Below are 17,292 nucleotides of genomic sequence, written 5' to 3'. Positions count from 1 at the left end.
GATATCAAATTTTACAGATAAACTACTACACAGACGGACTGGCGACTATCCGAACAGACGACTACATAGACAGACACTTAGACAGATAGAAAGACAAATGCCATACGATTAATGACTAGAAAAGTTCAATTTTCAATTCTTTATTCACTCAAGACCAGTTCACTTGTATTTGAGTTTCAAAATAAGTATATACAAATGTACACAAAAAATAGTCAAGGATCACATGTACAGTAGAAGTGATAATGACAAAAAAGTATGTTTACAATACAATGTACATGTACAGTAGGTTGTTATGGTTTGTTTCTGGAAGTGGAAGAACAGACTTTGGAAATTTTCGTTATAAATTTTGACAAGTACTATAGTTTTTCTATATTAAAAGTATTCATTAGCTCGTTATATTTTAATATTTGGATTTTCATAATATCTCTTGGGCAAAAACATTTTTCTATCGTCTACAAAATGTGTACATTCTAAAATATAATGGAATTCATTCCCAATGCTATTAGAGTCACACATTGTATATGTTCTTATTTTTTTTCAATATGCTGCCATCTACCTGTTTCTATTGGGAATCGTAATGTAATTTTGTAAACGTGATCCGTAGATCTATTTCAGTACTTTTCTAAATTGAAATTTGTTTTGAAAATTTTATAATTAATACATTTTGATGAGTTATCTACTATACTTTTCGAATCTTGTATAAATTAATTTTGTAATATTTCTTTAACTATTAACTATTCCTCACACACACACACACACACACGCATATATATATATATATATATATATATATATATATATATATATATATATATATATATATATATATATATATATATATATATATATATATATACACAAGAAGCACTAACAAACCAACAACACTCGTTATCTATAGTGTCGGATCAAAAGATACACGGTTATAAGATGAGATATAAAAAAGCACTAAAAATAACCAACGCCACGAACAATATTATATATATATATATACATATATACATGTTCACTTGTTTCTGAGCTCATAAATGCCCTCGGTAATGGGGGGGGGGGGGTCAGGTTGGGTTGTACATGTCAGTTGATTAGACATAAACTGATTCTAGTTGTAATGATTATGACAATCATTAGTATGTTTAATCTTATAAAAATTTAATCAAATCTGATTTGTCATTACACAATGTCTAAAATCTTTATTCAGATGTTAAACATGTTATTGAGGAACCATACTACATGTACTCAGGAGATCATCTTTATATCTTATGTTAGCAAATACCGATATCTGTTACTGCATGTATTTTTTGGGCCGATTTCTTGAACCATAACTATTTTGATGTACAATCGTACGTTATTATATACAAATGATTTTGCATTGTACATGAAAAACTTTATCAAATGTGCCTGAAAAGACGTATTCTATCAAAAATTAAAGCGAACACAGTTGATTCATTGAAATATGGTAAAGTTTATAAAACACCAAGTTTAACTTGAATAGATTTACGTCCATTTAAACTAGTATGGTAACATTGACCGATGAAATTTTTTTCCCACAATGCACCATAAAATTATATCTTAATTTTTCTACATCTAAATCAGGTTTAAAAACAAAATTCCTGTTACCAGATTACAATGATAGATTTTGTTGAATGATTTATTATCTTTAAGTTTAAATAAGGTTGTACAAAACAGATGAGTGGACTTCTCCATTGCACATATGTGGTCACTGAGGCAAGTTTTAGTCCACGATATTGGACTAATACTCATTTGTGTTTTATGATTTAAGCGCTTATAAATGTTACAAAAAGCACATCTGTATTTATTTAAACAAGAAAATAAGACTTCAATTTATTTAATTTCATTGCTGGTTTTAAAATCTTATTTCTTTAATCCGCTTTTGTAATGCACGCTTTGGCGCTAATCTACCACTAGGGTCAAATTTCTTAATCAGCCTTTTTTTTTCAACATTTGACCACAGACGAGCGACAAAATGGAAGCCTAGTTCTCTTTTTCTCTCTGTTTTAATGTGGTTAAAATGTCTTGGTGGACAGGCGACATCAGGAATTACTCCGAGGAGGAATTCCATGGATACTTCAGTGAAATTCGATTGGTTGCCATGCGCACTTTGCCCAGAAAACCACCAAAAGAGATTCTGTCTCTGTTGCAGACAACACCTTACCATTCCCCCTACGACCTTGCCGAGTCGGCGCTAGCGACTCCCTCCTCCATCCAAGGAACACATGAGTTCTCGTATCTACCGGAAACAACCGAATTCGCCTATTCTCCAAACCACGATCTAAGGCTCGATCTTCCGACTCCAAGCTCAGTACCAGACGACCATTTCAGCTACTTCCCTGTTTCCGCAAGGAACCGCCTACATCAGTGGCAGAAATTCAATGATCATGGATCCCCTAGATCCAGTGATGGCGGGAAAGAATGCTCCACGTTCAAAAAGTTTGCCTATGGTATTGCCGTTTACATAGCTATCGCCCTTTTAGCGCTCATAGTTATTGTTGGAATCTTGGTTTCATCTTTGAAAACTTTGGACTCAAACATCAACGAGTTGAAAAATGTAAGTACACCATACATGTTTAATGAAGCGCGTTTGTTCCTATAAAACTTTAGCACATATTCAATCATTATGAAAAATCTTTTGAAACATGGAAGATAATCAATTTTGCTTTTCAAAATAGTATCAATGATACAAAGTTAGAAGAATGATTACTTTTTCGCTAAAAATATAAACATATATCATCATACAACAACTGCATAATTAAAGAATATACAAAGGAAACGACACATCTCGCCATTTTTTACTGTCACGGACTTGTTTACTAATTAAGACATGACGAACTTCAATAGAATAGTAAATTGAAATAAAACATGCAGGTACTAAAGCTTGAAATAAAAAATCAAATGAATATCCTGACAAAAAATATAAAAACGTACACACCTCATTTGCTTTTTAAGTAAGTATTTATAGATGTACTTCTTGATATATTTAGTAATACCTTTGAAATATATGTTAAAACCTACTGAAGAGCAAAAAAAAAAAAAAAGAAAGAAAAACGGTTTGTTTCTGTGCATGTGGGAAAAAACAAGATCATTACTGAGGGATCTTTTTAACATTGCTACATTGTTTCTTATATGCATGTATGTCTGACTATCGCCAACATTTTATCATTTATTCTTGTAAACAGAAAGTAGTCAATAGCTGTCTCTCATACTTTAGACATGTTTGCAATAAATGCGAGTACATGGACTGCACTGCTTTTATACACCAATCCAAGTCTTTGCAATTCAATATTAACTGTTAAGATAATACGTTCATGTACATGATCGTTTGAAATCATGCCCCGTTAGTATAGCAGGAAAAACCAATATCTGAATATGACTGTTACAACACACTCTTTTACGAATGAATTTTGAATATGCATGAGTTATATTGACAAATGTTCTGACATTTATTTTCAAATTTTCCTTGTCGACCTCTAGGTCTGTATCTTTTATTTTCTTCAATTGACAAATTAACATTCTTTCCCAGTCTGCAAAACTATGACAACCGTATGTTGTCCTCTACATTTACAAGCATATATTTCAAACGAACTTATCATCTTATTTATTTTCTTTTCATCATAGAATTGCTATTTCCATTTTTTTGTTGATTTAAGCAATTTGAATGAAAAAATGACAATAACAAACTGTCAACCATCTCAAAAATCCATAAAACGAAATATAAATTCAAAGCAGAGCAACACAGACCTCTAAAAAGATAGAGGTAGGATCAGTTTCCATGGAGGAGTGAGCATCCCCTGCTGACCGGTCACACCCGCCGTGTGCTCTTTGTCGTAATCGGGAAAAAAACGGAAAAGTCCGTAGACAATAAAGTGATTATGGTCTAACAATAAGTATGAAAAACGTCAGTCAGCATGCGACCCAGTGGAAGATTGTATTTGCTGACAATGTCGTTGTATCGACCATAGAACTTACGAAAAGATGATTTCAAACGAGACTGTTGATAGTCCTGTTCAATCAACTTGTTTGTCAGTAGCTTGCCTCGTCTTAGAAACTGTTCATACGAAGAGCATGCCCTTTTGTATCGAATTAACTGAGAGACAAAAACACCATACGCATTTGATGAAGGTATATTGCTACATAAGTAAGGATAAATAAAATTTGAAAAAAAAAATAACGCAAATAAATGAAATGGTATTTTAAAGTCATTAAGTAAAAGGAGACCTTGGTGTAATTATAAATTGAAAGTTGAAAGTTTCCACTCTTTCCTCACATAATATTAAAACAAAGCTATCAATTTCAAAATGTCAACTAAGAATATCTACAGATAAACAGACTAAAAGTAAGTTTTTCTGAACTCTTAAACCCGTATTGCATTTTATATTACACAGTATAAAATTTCATTGTTCAATCAGAGAAGGTTCTATAAGTAGTTTTATTTATTTAAACATGGAGTGGCAAGGGTTTATTTTCTCATACATGGTGTAAACAACACAATATGATTAAACACCTGTACAATTGACATCTATAACACCTTGAAACACATTAACGAAAACAAAAGAGAAAAAAGAACAAGTCAAAAGGTAAAAGAAAAAGAAATACGTGATAATGTACATGCTATATAAGTCAGGCATGTCACTTTCTTTGGTTATTTCAGTTCATAAATTTATCAGTTAATGTACATTGACAAAATGCAATATTGCAATACAATCATTTTTATTTATGAACATTCATGACTGCATATATATTGAAATATGAAAAGATATATCAGAAATATAACACTTATATTAGAAATATAAGTTGACGTCAAAATAAAACTGTGTATGTATGATTTTTGATGCTTTAAAAACATAGAAAAGGCCTATAGTAAGATAATCCTTTTCACGTCCGGTGCAATTAAATTTGGTCTTAATCAAAAACTAAAATTTGATATTAGATTTATCAGCAAATGATCCTGAAGTACATTATCTTTTTAGATATTGACATTTGTAATCCTTCTGCCCTGTAACATAGTGGCCTGGTTACAAACCACAAATGATATGTATACTTCACCTACCGTACCTTTAAAGTGCACATAAAATTCATCAAACGGAAAACTGCTTCCTATTAATAGTGTTTTAGCCCGAAGGACTGCCAAAATTTGTCTTAGGAGAAGAAACAAGCCTATCCTTTGATAAACACAACTTATATGCTACTAAAATGGACAGACTATAAGAACATTTAAAGAGTAGCAGAACTTAAGAACTATTATGTATTGTCCTGTGATTATGACGTCTACTGTGATGTCTTTCATTTTGTCATGCAGGGGGCGAGTTTATTAACATCGTCTGACAGTGCAATACAGGGACCAATGCAGCAGTCTGCGGCAATACCTGAATCAGTTTCAACTAAAGATAATGCGTTATTTACGTCATCCACGCAAGCTGTAACACCAAAGATAACAACCAAAGCAAATATTGCTCCAACAACAAAACCACCACCAACAACAACAACAACGACAACAACAACAACGACAACAACCACAACACAATCAACAACAACAACTACTACTACTACTACTAAAAGACCTACGACCAAAACAACAACAACAACCACAACACCTCGTCCAACAACAACGAGCACTGCGTCATCTACTACGTCAGAACCCAGAACCACAACGAGGTTGACAACTAAAACACTGACAACAGCGCCGCCTACAACATTGGCACCTTCGTCAGATCCGGTGCTTTGTGACGACACATACTGTAGCACGCTGTCGTACGAGATGTTGGGACGAATGAACACGTCAGTAGATCCCTGCATGGATTTCTACAGCTACTCATGTGGTGCTTGGATCTCCGGTAGAAAAATCCTCCTGGATATGAATGTCATTGATCAGGACAGAAATTCAGTGCTGAGTGATGCCAAGTTAAATCTTAAGCAAAAAGTTAGAGGTATTATATCATAAGCATAACATTTACAACAATACTAGTATCAAAAAAGTCCTCCCCCTTTGGTGTTTAATCCTTGGTTTCTTGGTTTTTATGACTTCTTTTTTTTCAAAGTCGTTCGGGGTTTTTTTTCCAATTTTACCAGAAACAGTATTACTGTGTATATTTTGGTACTTTAGACTTTAAATCTAATCATTATACCACGATTATTACATGATTAACGCCATATCAAAGGTAAATAATGGTGGATAATGGTTAAAATAGAATGCAAATTAACGTCTAAAGACTAGTATCAGTGACTATGAAAAATGAAGTATGAAGAATATATTGACACTTCTTTTCAAGAGATGCTTGAAGAAGGAGTCTTGTTCGGGGATTCGGAATATTTGATAGCCGCGAAGCTTCACTATCAGAGCTGTATGGATTCAAACACTCGTTTTGATAGTGGTCAAGGTTAGTATATTTTAACCATGAATTGGTCAAGAAAGAAAACACAGAACAATTCAATTTAGGATTAGAATTCTATATTTTATATAATGTGTTGCAACCTTAAGGATTCATAATCGTCAACAATTTTTTTTCCAGTGACAGATGATGCAAAACGTTTGCTAGAAGTGTTTGATGTTGACCGCACATTGACAACTTGGATGACGCCATCAATGATGCAATACACTCTGTTCTCAGAGTTTGGTGCCTTTGGCTTCTTTACTTACGAGATAGAAGGGGCTATGGTTGGAAACACAAAACGAAACATTCTTCAGGTAATTTTGATTTTGGAGGATTCTAATGTAAAACTGAACGAACCATTCTCGCATATTACAAGAAAAATAGATGCATTTCATTTCAAGTTGTCCAACAATTAGCCATGTTCATTAATTTAGTAACAAATGATGTACCATGCACCATCTATATTTTTCCTTTCAGTTGAATCCACCTGAATTGTACCTGCGAAACAGCGTTTATCTGTACCCGTATGAAGACAACCAGGTTTGAAAAAAAAAATCAGAAGAATATTTTGTTTCATTCAGAATATCTATAGTATGATTGATTGGTTTCTCTTTGTTTAGGTTGCTATGCGTTATCTAGATAGAGTTGTTCCAATGATTCAACGCTTTAACAGCCATTTGGAAAGCAGCTCTAGTTTTGGTGAGTTTGTTAGGTTTTACAATGGTGATTACAAATACATGTATTAGTTCTATTAACTTCAGTAACATATGCAATATAGTTAATGAAAAATACATTTTTTTAGATAGTATTGGCTTAACTGGTACCTAATTGTAGCAATACCTTAATTGGTACATGTAACTAATTGTTTAACTCAGTAATATTATTTCAATCAGATGACATCGGACGAGATTTGCGACGAAAAATTATAGAAGTCTTTGAATTTGAAAGACAAATTTCACAGGTAATGATAAAATACTTGAATTCAACTCATTAAATAAATTATTATAGAGTTTACTTGAAATAAATGCATTGGAATGCATTAAGCTATATCAAAAATCCCTCAAAACCCACGAAAAAAACATTATGAAGGAAATTCATATCTTTGTCTTAGGCTATCCGTATTGCGGAAAGTTCCAACGAAGACAAGTTGTTATATACCATTACCGACCTCCAGAGAAACTTCCCGAACATCAACTGGACCGTTGCCTTACCCGCACAACAGTTGTCCGTCGATACCCCAATCCAGCTCAACTTCCCAAGCTACTTTACCTCTCTGAATGGAATGCTTGGCAAAATCGACCGATCCACTCTCACCATGTACCTTTACATCCGCGCGACTTTAACCGGAATTCTTCCTTATGCCCCTAAAGCTACACGACAGTTCATGGATAACATGTACGAGTCTGAAACCGCACAGGACTACACTTGGATGGAATGCATGGACAGTACTCTCAAACTTCTACCGGAGGAAGTCCTAGTAGAGTACTCCACAAAATACGCTGATCGTATCAAACCAGTGAGTGAGTACGTTTCCTCCTTGGCCGCCAATCTGATTGACACTAGCTTGCAGTCCTTCATAGCTTACGGAGGATACAGTGATTCCACCAAGTTTACGGTGTCTGGAACTCTGTCTTTTTTGTCTGTGGTGATCACACCTATTCCTATCATTACCTGGACGGTCACCCTCCCCACCAGCAGTGACGTACTGCATCTGTTCAGGGCTAACTATGCCTCCCAGATCTACGCCAGTCGGTTAGTGAGTAGGATAGGTGAGGTCTATTCTATGCCGTTCATTCCATGGAGCGATGTCGATATTGTGTATGACAAAGATATCAACACAATCGGTATAACAATTTATTTCCTTGTGTAATTAGAGCTTTTATACAGTTATATATACAATACGATTAAGACTGTTATAAAAGAATTTTATGGCCAATATGTCTATGAATTTTATACGTCTTCCGTTTATAACAAACCCTTTTAAGTTAATAATTTAATTTTAACTATAGGAATATCATATGGAACACTCTCTTGGAAAACAAACTTGAAACCTGAGTTTTCCTTCATGTCATCAGTGGGGGTACTTCTATCTGAAAAAATTACCAGTGCAATCTATGGTACGTATGATGGTTAAAGTTATTTGAAATTAACAAAAGTACTTTCTGCATACTTATAAAGTCATTTATCGTTTCGTCTAAGACAAATTAAATGCCCTCCTTATAAAAAAGTCATAATATTTTGGTTTGAAAAGTAGGAAAGGGGATCTACATGATTTTTTGATAATAACGGGAATGTACCACATTTCGTTGCAGACGTAAATTCGTTTGAAAGGGGTAGTCTGCAAAATCTATGAAAATTAATAAATCCACCTTGAATTTAACACTCCTCAGTATACGCTGTGCAAATTTTTCATTCACAATATATATCTAAATTAGACGTTCAGATTAATTTTTTTCTAAAATGTTTGCATCCACTTATTGTTTGCTCTCAGGTTCTCTGGACCTTCAGTCTCCAAACACCGAATGGAGCGGAAGTTCTTTCCAACATTTTGAGGATAAACAAAACTGCTTCTCCAATCAGCTGTTTGAGAAAAGAACTGTAAGTATGCAACACTGTGACAATTCTCGTAGACTGGATGAGAATTGATATTGATATTGCAAAAAATCTTTAACATTTTGAAAATAAAAGAAAATTAAACCAGTATGAAAGTGATTTGCGTTATATTATACCGGTATATCAATGTTGGTTTCCTCAAAATCATTACCATTAGGAAACGAAATTAACGCTAATCACTGAATATAGAATACTGGTTGCATGTATGGATAACTTTTGGTGAACAGGCACGTAGCATCGTTTCTGAAAGTGGGGGGGGGGGGGGGGTGACTCATCCAAAAAATCTTGACAAGCAAAAAAAAAAAAAGAAATAAAGAAAAGGAAAAAGGTTACTTTCCAAAATTCCAAAAACTTTTCAGTGGTTATTTCCTTATTTTCAAATCAATTTTCTTACACGGTCCCTTAAAAGTGTGGGGGGGGGGGAGGGGGGGGGGCAAATCCATGTTAATTCAATTTTTTGTTTGTAAATTTAAGAAAAATCTTTGCTGCTCAAAGAAGGTGGGGGGGGGGGGGGGGTAGGGCAGCCCCCCCCCGGGCCCTCCTGATGCTTCGTGCCTGGTGAAGTATATACTTACATAAAATGCAATATCAGCAAATAAAATATTGTTTATACGTTCTTACACATTATTTTGTGTATAATTTCAGGAGACTGGGATCGACAAAACAAAACGAGTGATGTCTGGTCATGCAGGGCTTTACATTGTGATTCAGGTGTGATTGTTTTTTTTACACTGTTTATGTGGACATTAGACCGTGGCTATTTTTAGGCTATATTATTCTCCTTTAGACGCAGGCCTCTGTATAATGATATAGGGATACATCCAATTTTAAAGCTAAAATATTTGGATATTTTTTTTTTTTTTTTTTTATAAAAAAAATAGTTTAATATGGCAAAAATTTTGTCCACAGTATCACGAAAGCTGCATTGGAAGCACCAATATGTGAAAATAACCTAAAAACAAATGAAATAGATATTGTTTTCCGTTTTAAAGTATCGTTGGCTGACGTAAAGTCAGAGTTGTATTTTCCTAATTGTTTGCTTTGATTATCAGGAACAAAAACGACTTTTGCGGAATAACCTGATCCAGCAATACCAGTTTCCCTTTTTAGCTCTCCATTCAGAACAACTGTTCTATCTTTCAATGATCCAAGTAAGTTTATTGTCTTATTTTTGGCAAATATTGTACATATAGCATTATTGTGCAAAATAATTTTAGATAACAGTGTATGCTTTTATTTGTATAGATTTAAAGAGGTTATTAGATAATGTTTGGTATTTCAATAAAAACCAAAGTGCATCCACATTTAGAATTTAGGGGAAGAATTGTGAGTTTTTAAAAAAAAGGAATTTGGCGAACAACGCATTTCTTATTTTATGAATATAATTAAATAAGACAATAAAAAAAAGATGGAGTTCATATAAAAATCAACGTAAATATGAAAGCTATTTGTATAAAATTTAATAAGAACACACTTTTCTTTGCAAACAAAACCATATAATCGTTTCATATAGCTCTTATAGAGTAAAATTATTTCAGGAAATGTGCAAAGTTGATAAAGCAGAAGATATTTTGTCCAACAAATTAAGGTAATATTGCATGAGTATTTAAAATTAATGATTAAATTATTTTGAAAAGCTTTAAACGGATAGAAATGTTGGGGTTGATGGAGACATAGAATGCATTCCGTATTTTTTTTAGATGGAACACTATTCTTATGAACGACAACTCGTTTATTGAAGCCTTTAAATGCCCGTCCGACTCCACGATGAACCCACGCTATAAGTGTCATTTGTTTCAACAAACCAATTATACCATACCTCCAACAACAGTTGCTCCGACGACAACTACTAAAAGTACAACAACAACGACAACAACTACCGCTAAACCAACAACGACAACAAAAACTACCGCTCAACCAACAACGACAACAACAACTACCGCTCAACCAACAACGACAACTACCGCTAAACCAACAACAACAACTACTACTACTGCTAAACCAACAACAACAACTACCGCTAAACCAACAACAACAACTACTACTACTGCTAAACCAACAACAACAACTACTACCGCTAAACCAACAACAACTACTACTACTTCTAAACCAACTACGACAACAACAACTACCGCTAAACCAACAACAACAACAACTACCGCTAAACCAACAACAACAACAACTACCGCTAAACCAACAACAACAACTACTACCACCAAACCAATAACAACTACTGCCAAACCACCACCACCACCACCAACAGCAACAACAACAGTTAAACCAACAACAACCGCTAAATCAACAACAATAACTACTCCAAGTCCTACAACAACTACTACAATAACAACGACCACATCAACGACAGCTGCATCTACTCAACGGACAACAACGGAACAAGACACACCAAGTACAACAGAGTTTAATCCCTTTAATCCAGACCCAGACACTGAGCCCCCAATATGCCAGTCAGGATTCTGTTATTCCTTGGCATACTCCATCTATTCTCGGCTGGATCTATTTGCTGACCCATGTGAAGATTTTTACCAGCATGCGTGTGGCGGGTGGGTGTCTGGAAGGAACACTCTAATGGAGCTTAACCTGTACAATAAATCAAGGAACTCTATTACAGAGGATGTGCGTTATGATTTTAGAGAAAAATTATTAGGTAACATCACATCAATATCATATATGGTTATCTAATTCTATTTCAAGCATATATAATCCACTAGATGTTATTTTATTTGAAACAATATAAACATATAAAAGATTTCGACCGTTTTGATGTTTGTTTGGAAGTTAATTCTTGAATGCTTTTGTCAGGCATTATGGAAGCTAAGGTTACTGATGAAGACAGTGAATACCTCCAGGTGATTAAACGACATTATGAGGCATGCACGGTTTCCAATAAGATAAGACAGGTGGAATCAGGTGAGAAAATTAACGCTATTTCTTAGTTTGTGCTATTATTGATAAGTGATTTTACATAAGTGAGATATTGGAATATTTTGCCCCTTTTAACATAAAGATGAAAGATTAACGTACATTTTGAAAGTTTCTTAATTTGTTCTTTTAGAATCATATTCAGTTTTGTTTGAAAATGATTGCCCATTTCTGTTCAAAGTATAAAATTTGGTTTGTTATAATAGAAAGTAAAAGTTGTTGCTTGTTCAGTGATTTGGAGCAAACTAGCAATACATAATGTATCAATGCACCAATATCAAGATTGAACAAACAGAATGTTTTACATAACATTGTAATGATGATATTATCTTACAAGTTTAATAAAGTTTATTTGTGTACTTATGCATGTAGTCTATTTGGTGATTAAAATATACATGTAACTTTACATGTACATCTTTCAAACACAATTTTATATCTTTTATTGCAGTTACAAATGATATGCAAGTTCTTTTAGACGTGTTGGGCATGCAAAGTGATCTTACGTCTTATTTGGGACCACCTCTCATGCACAGCATTCTGGGTGCTGATTTTGGCGGATCCGGGGTGTTTGATTACGGCGTGATACAGGCTCTTGTTGACCAGACACCAACGTTTATATTGCAAGTAAGCATCGGTACCTTGAAATTTTAAGTTTTTTATGGAATTTGTTTCTTTATGTCTTTTACAAATATGATGTGAACTTTTTATGCACACCAAGAGCACACCCGATCCTATCTCTATCTATTTGGAGGTCCGTATTGCTCTGCTTTGAAATTGTATTTCGTTTTATGGATTTTTGAGATGGTTGACAGTTTTATTGTCATGTTTTCATCATACATATTACGCTTAAGTTATATCTAATGTGATATTTTGTAGTGTTTAAAAATGCTTTTGACACAAACAATCACCGTTACATATCTTCTCAAACTATAAAAAATAAAAAAAATTATAATGTGATGATATATACTATATTAATTACTAAGTGGAGAGCATTTTCTTTTTGTAAGTTAAAAAATTATAACGTGAGGTGCCTGTGGTTATAGTGTATTTAATATTTATAGATAACTCCATCGACTCTATATTTAAGAAGTGATGCCTACTTATTGCCTTATGAAGACAACACGGTATTTCCATTAAATCATGTTCATTAAACTTGGTTTCGCGTATTATCTCAACATTTTTAAAATTCTTTTTTTTTACCAAAATATAGAATATTTACTTTGTTAATTTTATCCCGATCACCTTGTGAAATCAAAAGTGAACATTAAATTTATCCTAATAAAGTAATGTATGTCAGTAAATAGATCGTAATCCATACCCTGTTTTTTTTCAACATTTGCAAAAAGAAAGAATTATTGATTGACATCATTGTTTACACTTGCATTGCAATGTATTTCATGACGTTATTGTAGATAGCCAAACGATACCTGGAAAGATTAGTACCTGTTTTGCAAACGTCCAACGAACAATTAAGGGCCCCATTTGCAAGTAAAATGTTTAAAACTTATATTTCTGGTATACAAAGGATACTAAAGAAACAATGTCAAAGTAAAGATAGCCTAATACACTACTTTATACACACGCACACATTTTTTTCTAAAAAAACAACTGCCTTGGTTCTAGACAATAGTTCTTAGTTCTAGACAATAAATTGAATTGTTCTTTAAAGGTGAGGACATTACAGATAGATTGTTTCAACGATTGAAGGAGGTGTTTGCTTTTGAACAAGAATTGGCAAAGGTGTGTACTTTTACTATCATGCATACAGTTTTAAAAGTACCAATATAAACATGTACGAGATATACATTATAACGAAATGTAATACATAATTGAAATGTTTTCAAATCTATATCATAGCTGTTGTATCTATGTAGTGTTCTTGTGAAAATATATATATTCTATAATTCTAATGACATAATATTAAGCAAATGATGAATTAGTGACATTCCTTCTTCCCTCCTCTTAGGCACTTCAAGCAGATGATGTTTTTGAACCCTATGTTGACGTCAGTCTGATAGAACTCGAGCAGAGATACCCAAATATTGACTGGGTATATATGTTGCCTGCTCAGCAGAACTTTGCTGGCACTCCCATCAGAGTTGTCCGGCCGTCCTACTTTCAGAGTCTTGACCAGTTATTCAATGTCACAAATGAAGATATTATTGCCATGCATATCTATATAAAGGCAGTTTTGACGGGAGTTTTACCTCACACTCCGCTCGTAATCAGGAAGAGCATGGAAGGCATTTACGGAAACGACACAAGTAGTCCTTTTTCAAGGGGTTATTGTCTAGACTCCGTGCTTAACTTACTTAATAAGGAAATTCATCACGAATATAGATTACAATATAAGGAAGAAATACAGACAAAAACAACGTATTATTTAAGTTTATCACAAAGAATCAACGAAACATTATACAACCATATTACATCAACAAGTGATTTTAGTGATATTACATCTGAAAGAATACGTACAAAGTTAAATCAGCTAAAATTTCAGTTTCCGGAAGATCCGCAGATTTCTTGGACGGTCTCAATTTTTAATACACCAGACATATCGTTTCTTTATCGCGCGAATGCTGCAATACAGGTGAAAAGGTATCAAGAGTTTGACACGATTGGAATTCCAGCAACGCAATCAGACATAGCGTGGGCTGATACAAGTATTCAACTGGACTCCAATCTCAATGTTTTGGGTAGGATAAATTCAAATTGTTTTAAATAACTTGTATAATAAATGTCAGCAAAGAGTCTCTTTAATTTGTGCATTTCAGTCACATCATCCAACTTATATTGTGAAATAATTATAAATATTCACTGTATTTGTCTAAAGTGTAGTTGTCTGTACGCCGTCTTGACATAAACATTATCTTTGCAGCCAATTTAGATCTGCCTAACTAACCTTGTAGATGAGATGATTGTGATGACATTCATTATTTTATTTTTTATCTGTGTTTATAGGAATTTCCTATCCTGCTTTAGACTTCCATTATGCAGTCGACCCACAGATTCCAGCCTTATTTACTTCCGGTTGGCAAATTGCAAGACAAATGATAACCGCTGTGATGGGTAATTATAGTGCTTCTCACGCTCTTGTAGTTATTTCCCTGGTGCATCTATGATATAAGTTGGTTTCTAAACAAACTTGATAAATTCTTTCAAATTCTTCCCCATTTACAGGAGACTTTACATCCACTCCTGCTATGTGGAGCACTTCGTCTTTGGATACCTTGTTGGAGAAGAAAAATTGTTACAATACCCAAAACCCAGGAGTCAACTCGGTAAGGATTTTTGTAACTATAACAGGACCGTTGTGCAGGTGACAATTCTAAAAATATTAGTACTAGTTTGATCTTTCAAAACTCGTGTAAGACAGTGTATGATTTTGATATAAGTATTTCCAATTTCTTGTACTACCACAAACGTGGTTTGTATTTAGACAAGTTTATACATGTAATTATATAATATTATATATAATAATGTCAAAAATCTTATACATGTACATGTATTTACATATAAAATTGACAATCTTTTTAAAGAAGGTCCCCAATATTTGCTTTCAAATTTAACTTTTTAGTTTCTGTTTCCAGGACGATTTTGTAATTGGTGACCTCATTGCTGGAGGTGTCAGTTTCGATCTCATTACAAAGGTAACAGAAGAGTATAGAGAACAAATAGAACTACTATTTCCCTTTCCGTACAAGTTATTCAACTTTGTTTCAATAAATTGGATGTGTATAAAATTTTTGATAACTATTTAAGATATACTCAGACCTAGTTTCTGCTGGTGATATACAGAAATTCGTCCTTCCAGACCCTTCTTCTATCTTCTCAATGGAGGAGTTAATCTTCTTGATGTTTGCACAGGTATCTATGATTATTTTATGCAATTTGTCGTTCTTTGTTTAACATGTATGCTGTTGACTAAATGATCCGTTATTTATTTTTCCTATTTTTTAAAAAAACATTTCATTAAGAAATATGTGCAATATTTTTGTGTAATTTAATATTCTTATTGTTTTATGCAGCAAATGTGTGAAATAGACAACTTATCTGGTACACCATCAGGTCAATCAAGGTAATGTTGAAACTAATTATGGAAATCAATTTTAAGTTCATTTGCCACTCGTTTGTGCGAACTTTTAATAAACCAGAGGTCAGAAACATGAACTTTGTTGGAACCAGTCAAAATTATTTTACCACGTGACCAACCGAGTGTATATCTCAGTGAAATTCTTTAACTTTGCTATTTACTTTTTGTTTTATCCAAGATAAGATTTGAAAACAGTGCATATGGTTGACTTTTTAGGGTTAACAAAATACTTCAGAACGATGCTGGATTTCAAACGGCCTTTGGATGTCTGGCCGGATCCAGCATGAACCCGGACCAGAAGTGTCACCTTTTGTCAAGTTTGGCAAATCCTCTGGACTAAATATTATATCAAATATTATTTAAAACCGCGATACATGAAACAGGTACTACAATATCAGTATTGTCACATATGCTCTAGTTTTCTACCTCATACAGTTTTAAATGTCATAATATATAGGCAGCTTATAACTTTATGTCATTATTTCATTGCACTTTTAATCGATTCAATATGATTCTATGAATTATTTATTTATACTTGACAAATACATCACATATATAATCATTCAAGTGATATATATGTATTCAATGCATGTAGCATAATGTGTAAAAAAAATGATGTATATTAATTTTATCAAACAATAAAACAAATTTAATATATATATATGAAAAAAGATTGTTTTTATTTGTATTTAATATGCATCGTATTCTTGAGTTTCGAAATAACAGCTGATATATAGTGCCTTTCCTCGGAAAAAAAGTAATAGATTTATATCTGATAAAATAAGTCATCTCTGTAATGAAAATGTTTGCAGAGCGTAAATATTAATTACTTCAGGCATTAGCATAAGTGTACACCAGACGACAAAATTAGGTCTTAAAATTTATCCATAGAGAGCAGGTTCGGCAAATGTGCTCATATGGGCTCATCATGCTAGTTTTAATATAACGAGCCTTAGAGCATCGTTGAGCATCAGTTAAGACGCATGTGACCAACGAATTCGAAAAAATTGAGAAATATTTTAACAGCGTAAAAATCTACTCTGATAAACCATTTGAATTCACCAAAAAATCTGATTCTTGGTGAAATTTTATGTAAAGTGCCTGTAATGAAGCAACATAAAAGTATACAAATAATCAGAACCTTTACGAATGAAAATCTTGTTTATTATTTGAGCGCAACATATTTTGTTTTCTTGTGCAATCGAACAACCCAAATCCACATGTTTTGTGTACTTTTTGATCTATTTTATGTAAAATAAAACA

At 33.4% G+C, this 17,292-nt stretch overlaps 1 protein-coding gene across 1 annotated transcript; it reads left to right on the top strand.

Moving 5' to 3' along the window:
- The first annotated feature begins 2,026 nt into the window (after window positions 1-2,026).
- LOC105333889 (mucin-3A) lies at window positions 2,027-16,660 on the top strand. The gene is made up of 26 exons (XM_066082381.1): window positions 2,027-2,563; window positions 5,312-5,939; window positions 6,282-6,389; window positions 6,522-6,697; window positions 6,861-6,923; window positions 7,004-7,082; window positions 7,277-7,344; window positions 7,495-8,227; window positions 8,393-8,500; window positions 8,875-8,981; window positions 9,642-9,707; window positions 10,049-10,147; window positions 10,535-10,584; window positions 10,697-11,661; window positions 11,817-11,924; window positions 12,385-12,560; window positions 12,998-13,060; window positions 13,349-13,424; window positions 13,606-13,676; window positions 13,903-14,632; window positions 14,898-15,005; window positions 15,117-15,217; window positions 15,527-15,586; window positions 15,699-15,803; window positions 15,965-16,014; window positions 16,246-16,660. The coding sequence occupies exons 1-26, from the start codon at window positions 2,027-2,029 to the stop codon at window positions 16,367-16,369; spliced, it is 5,559 nt and encodes a 1,852-aa protein (XP_065938453.1). The 3' UTR covers window positions 16,370-16,660.
- The last annotated feature ends 632 nt before the right edge of the window (window positions 16,661-17,292 follow it).

This window comes from Magallana gigas, chromosome 4 (genome assembly GCF_963853765.1).
Source record: "Magallana gigas chromosome 4, xbMagGiga1.1, whole genome shotgun sequence".
In the NCBI taxonomy this organism is placed as follows: domain Eukaryota; kingdom Metazoa; phylum Mollusca; class Bivalvia; order Ostreida; family Ostreidae; genus Magallana; species Magallana gigas.
Note: the sequence above shows the minus strand (reverse complement) of the source record. Positions and strands in the feature narration are given on the sequence as shown.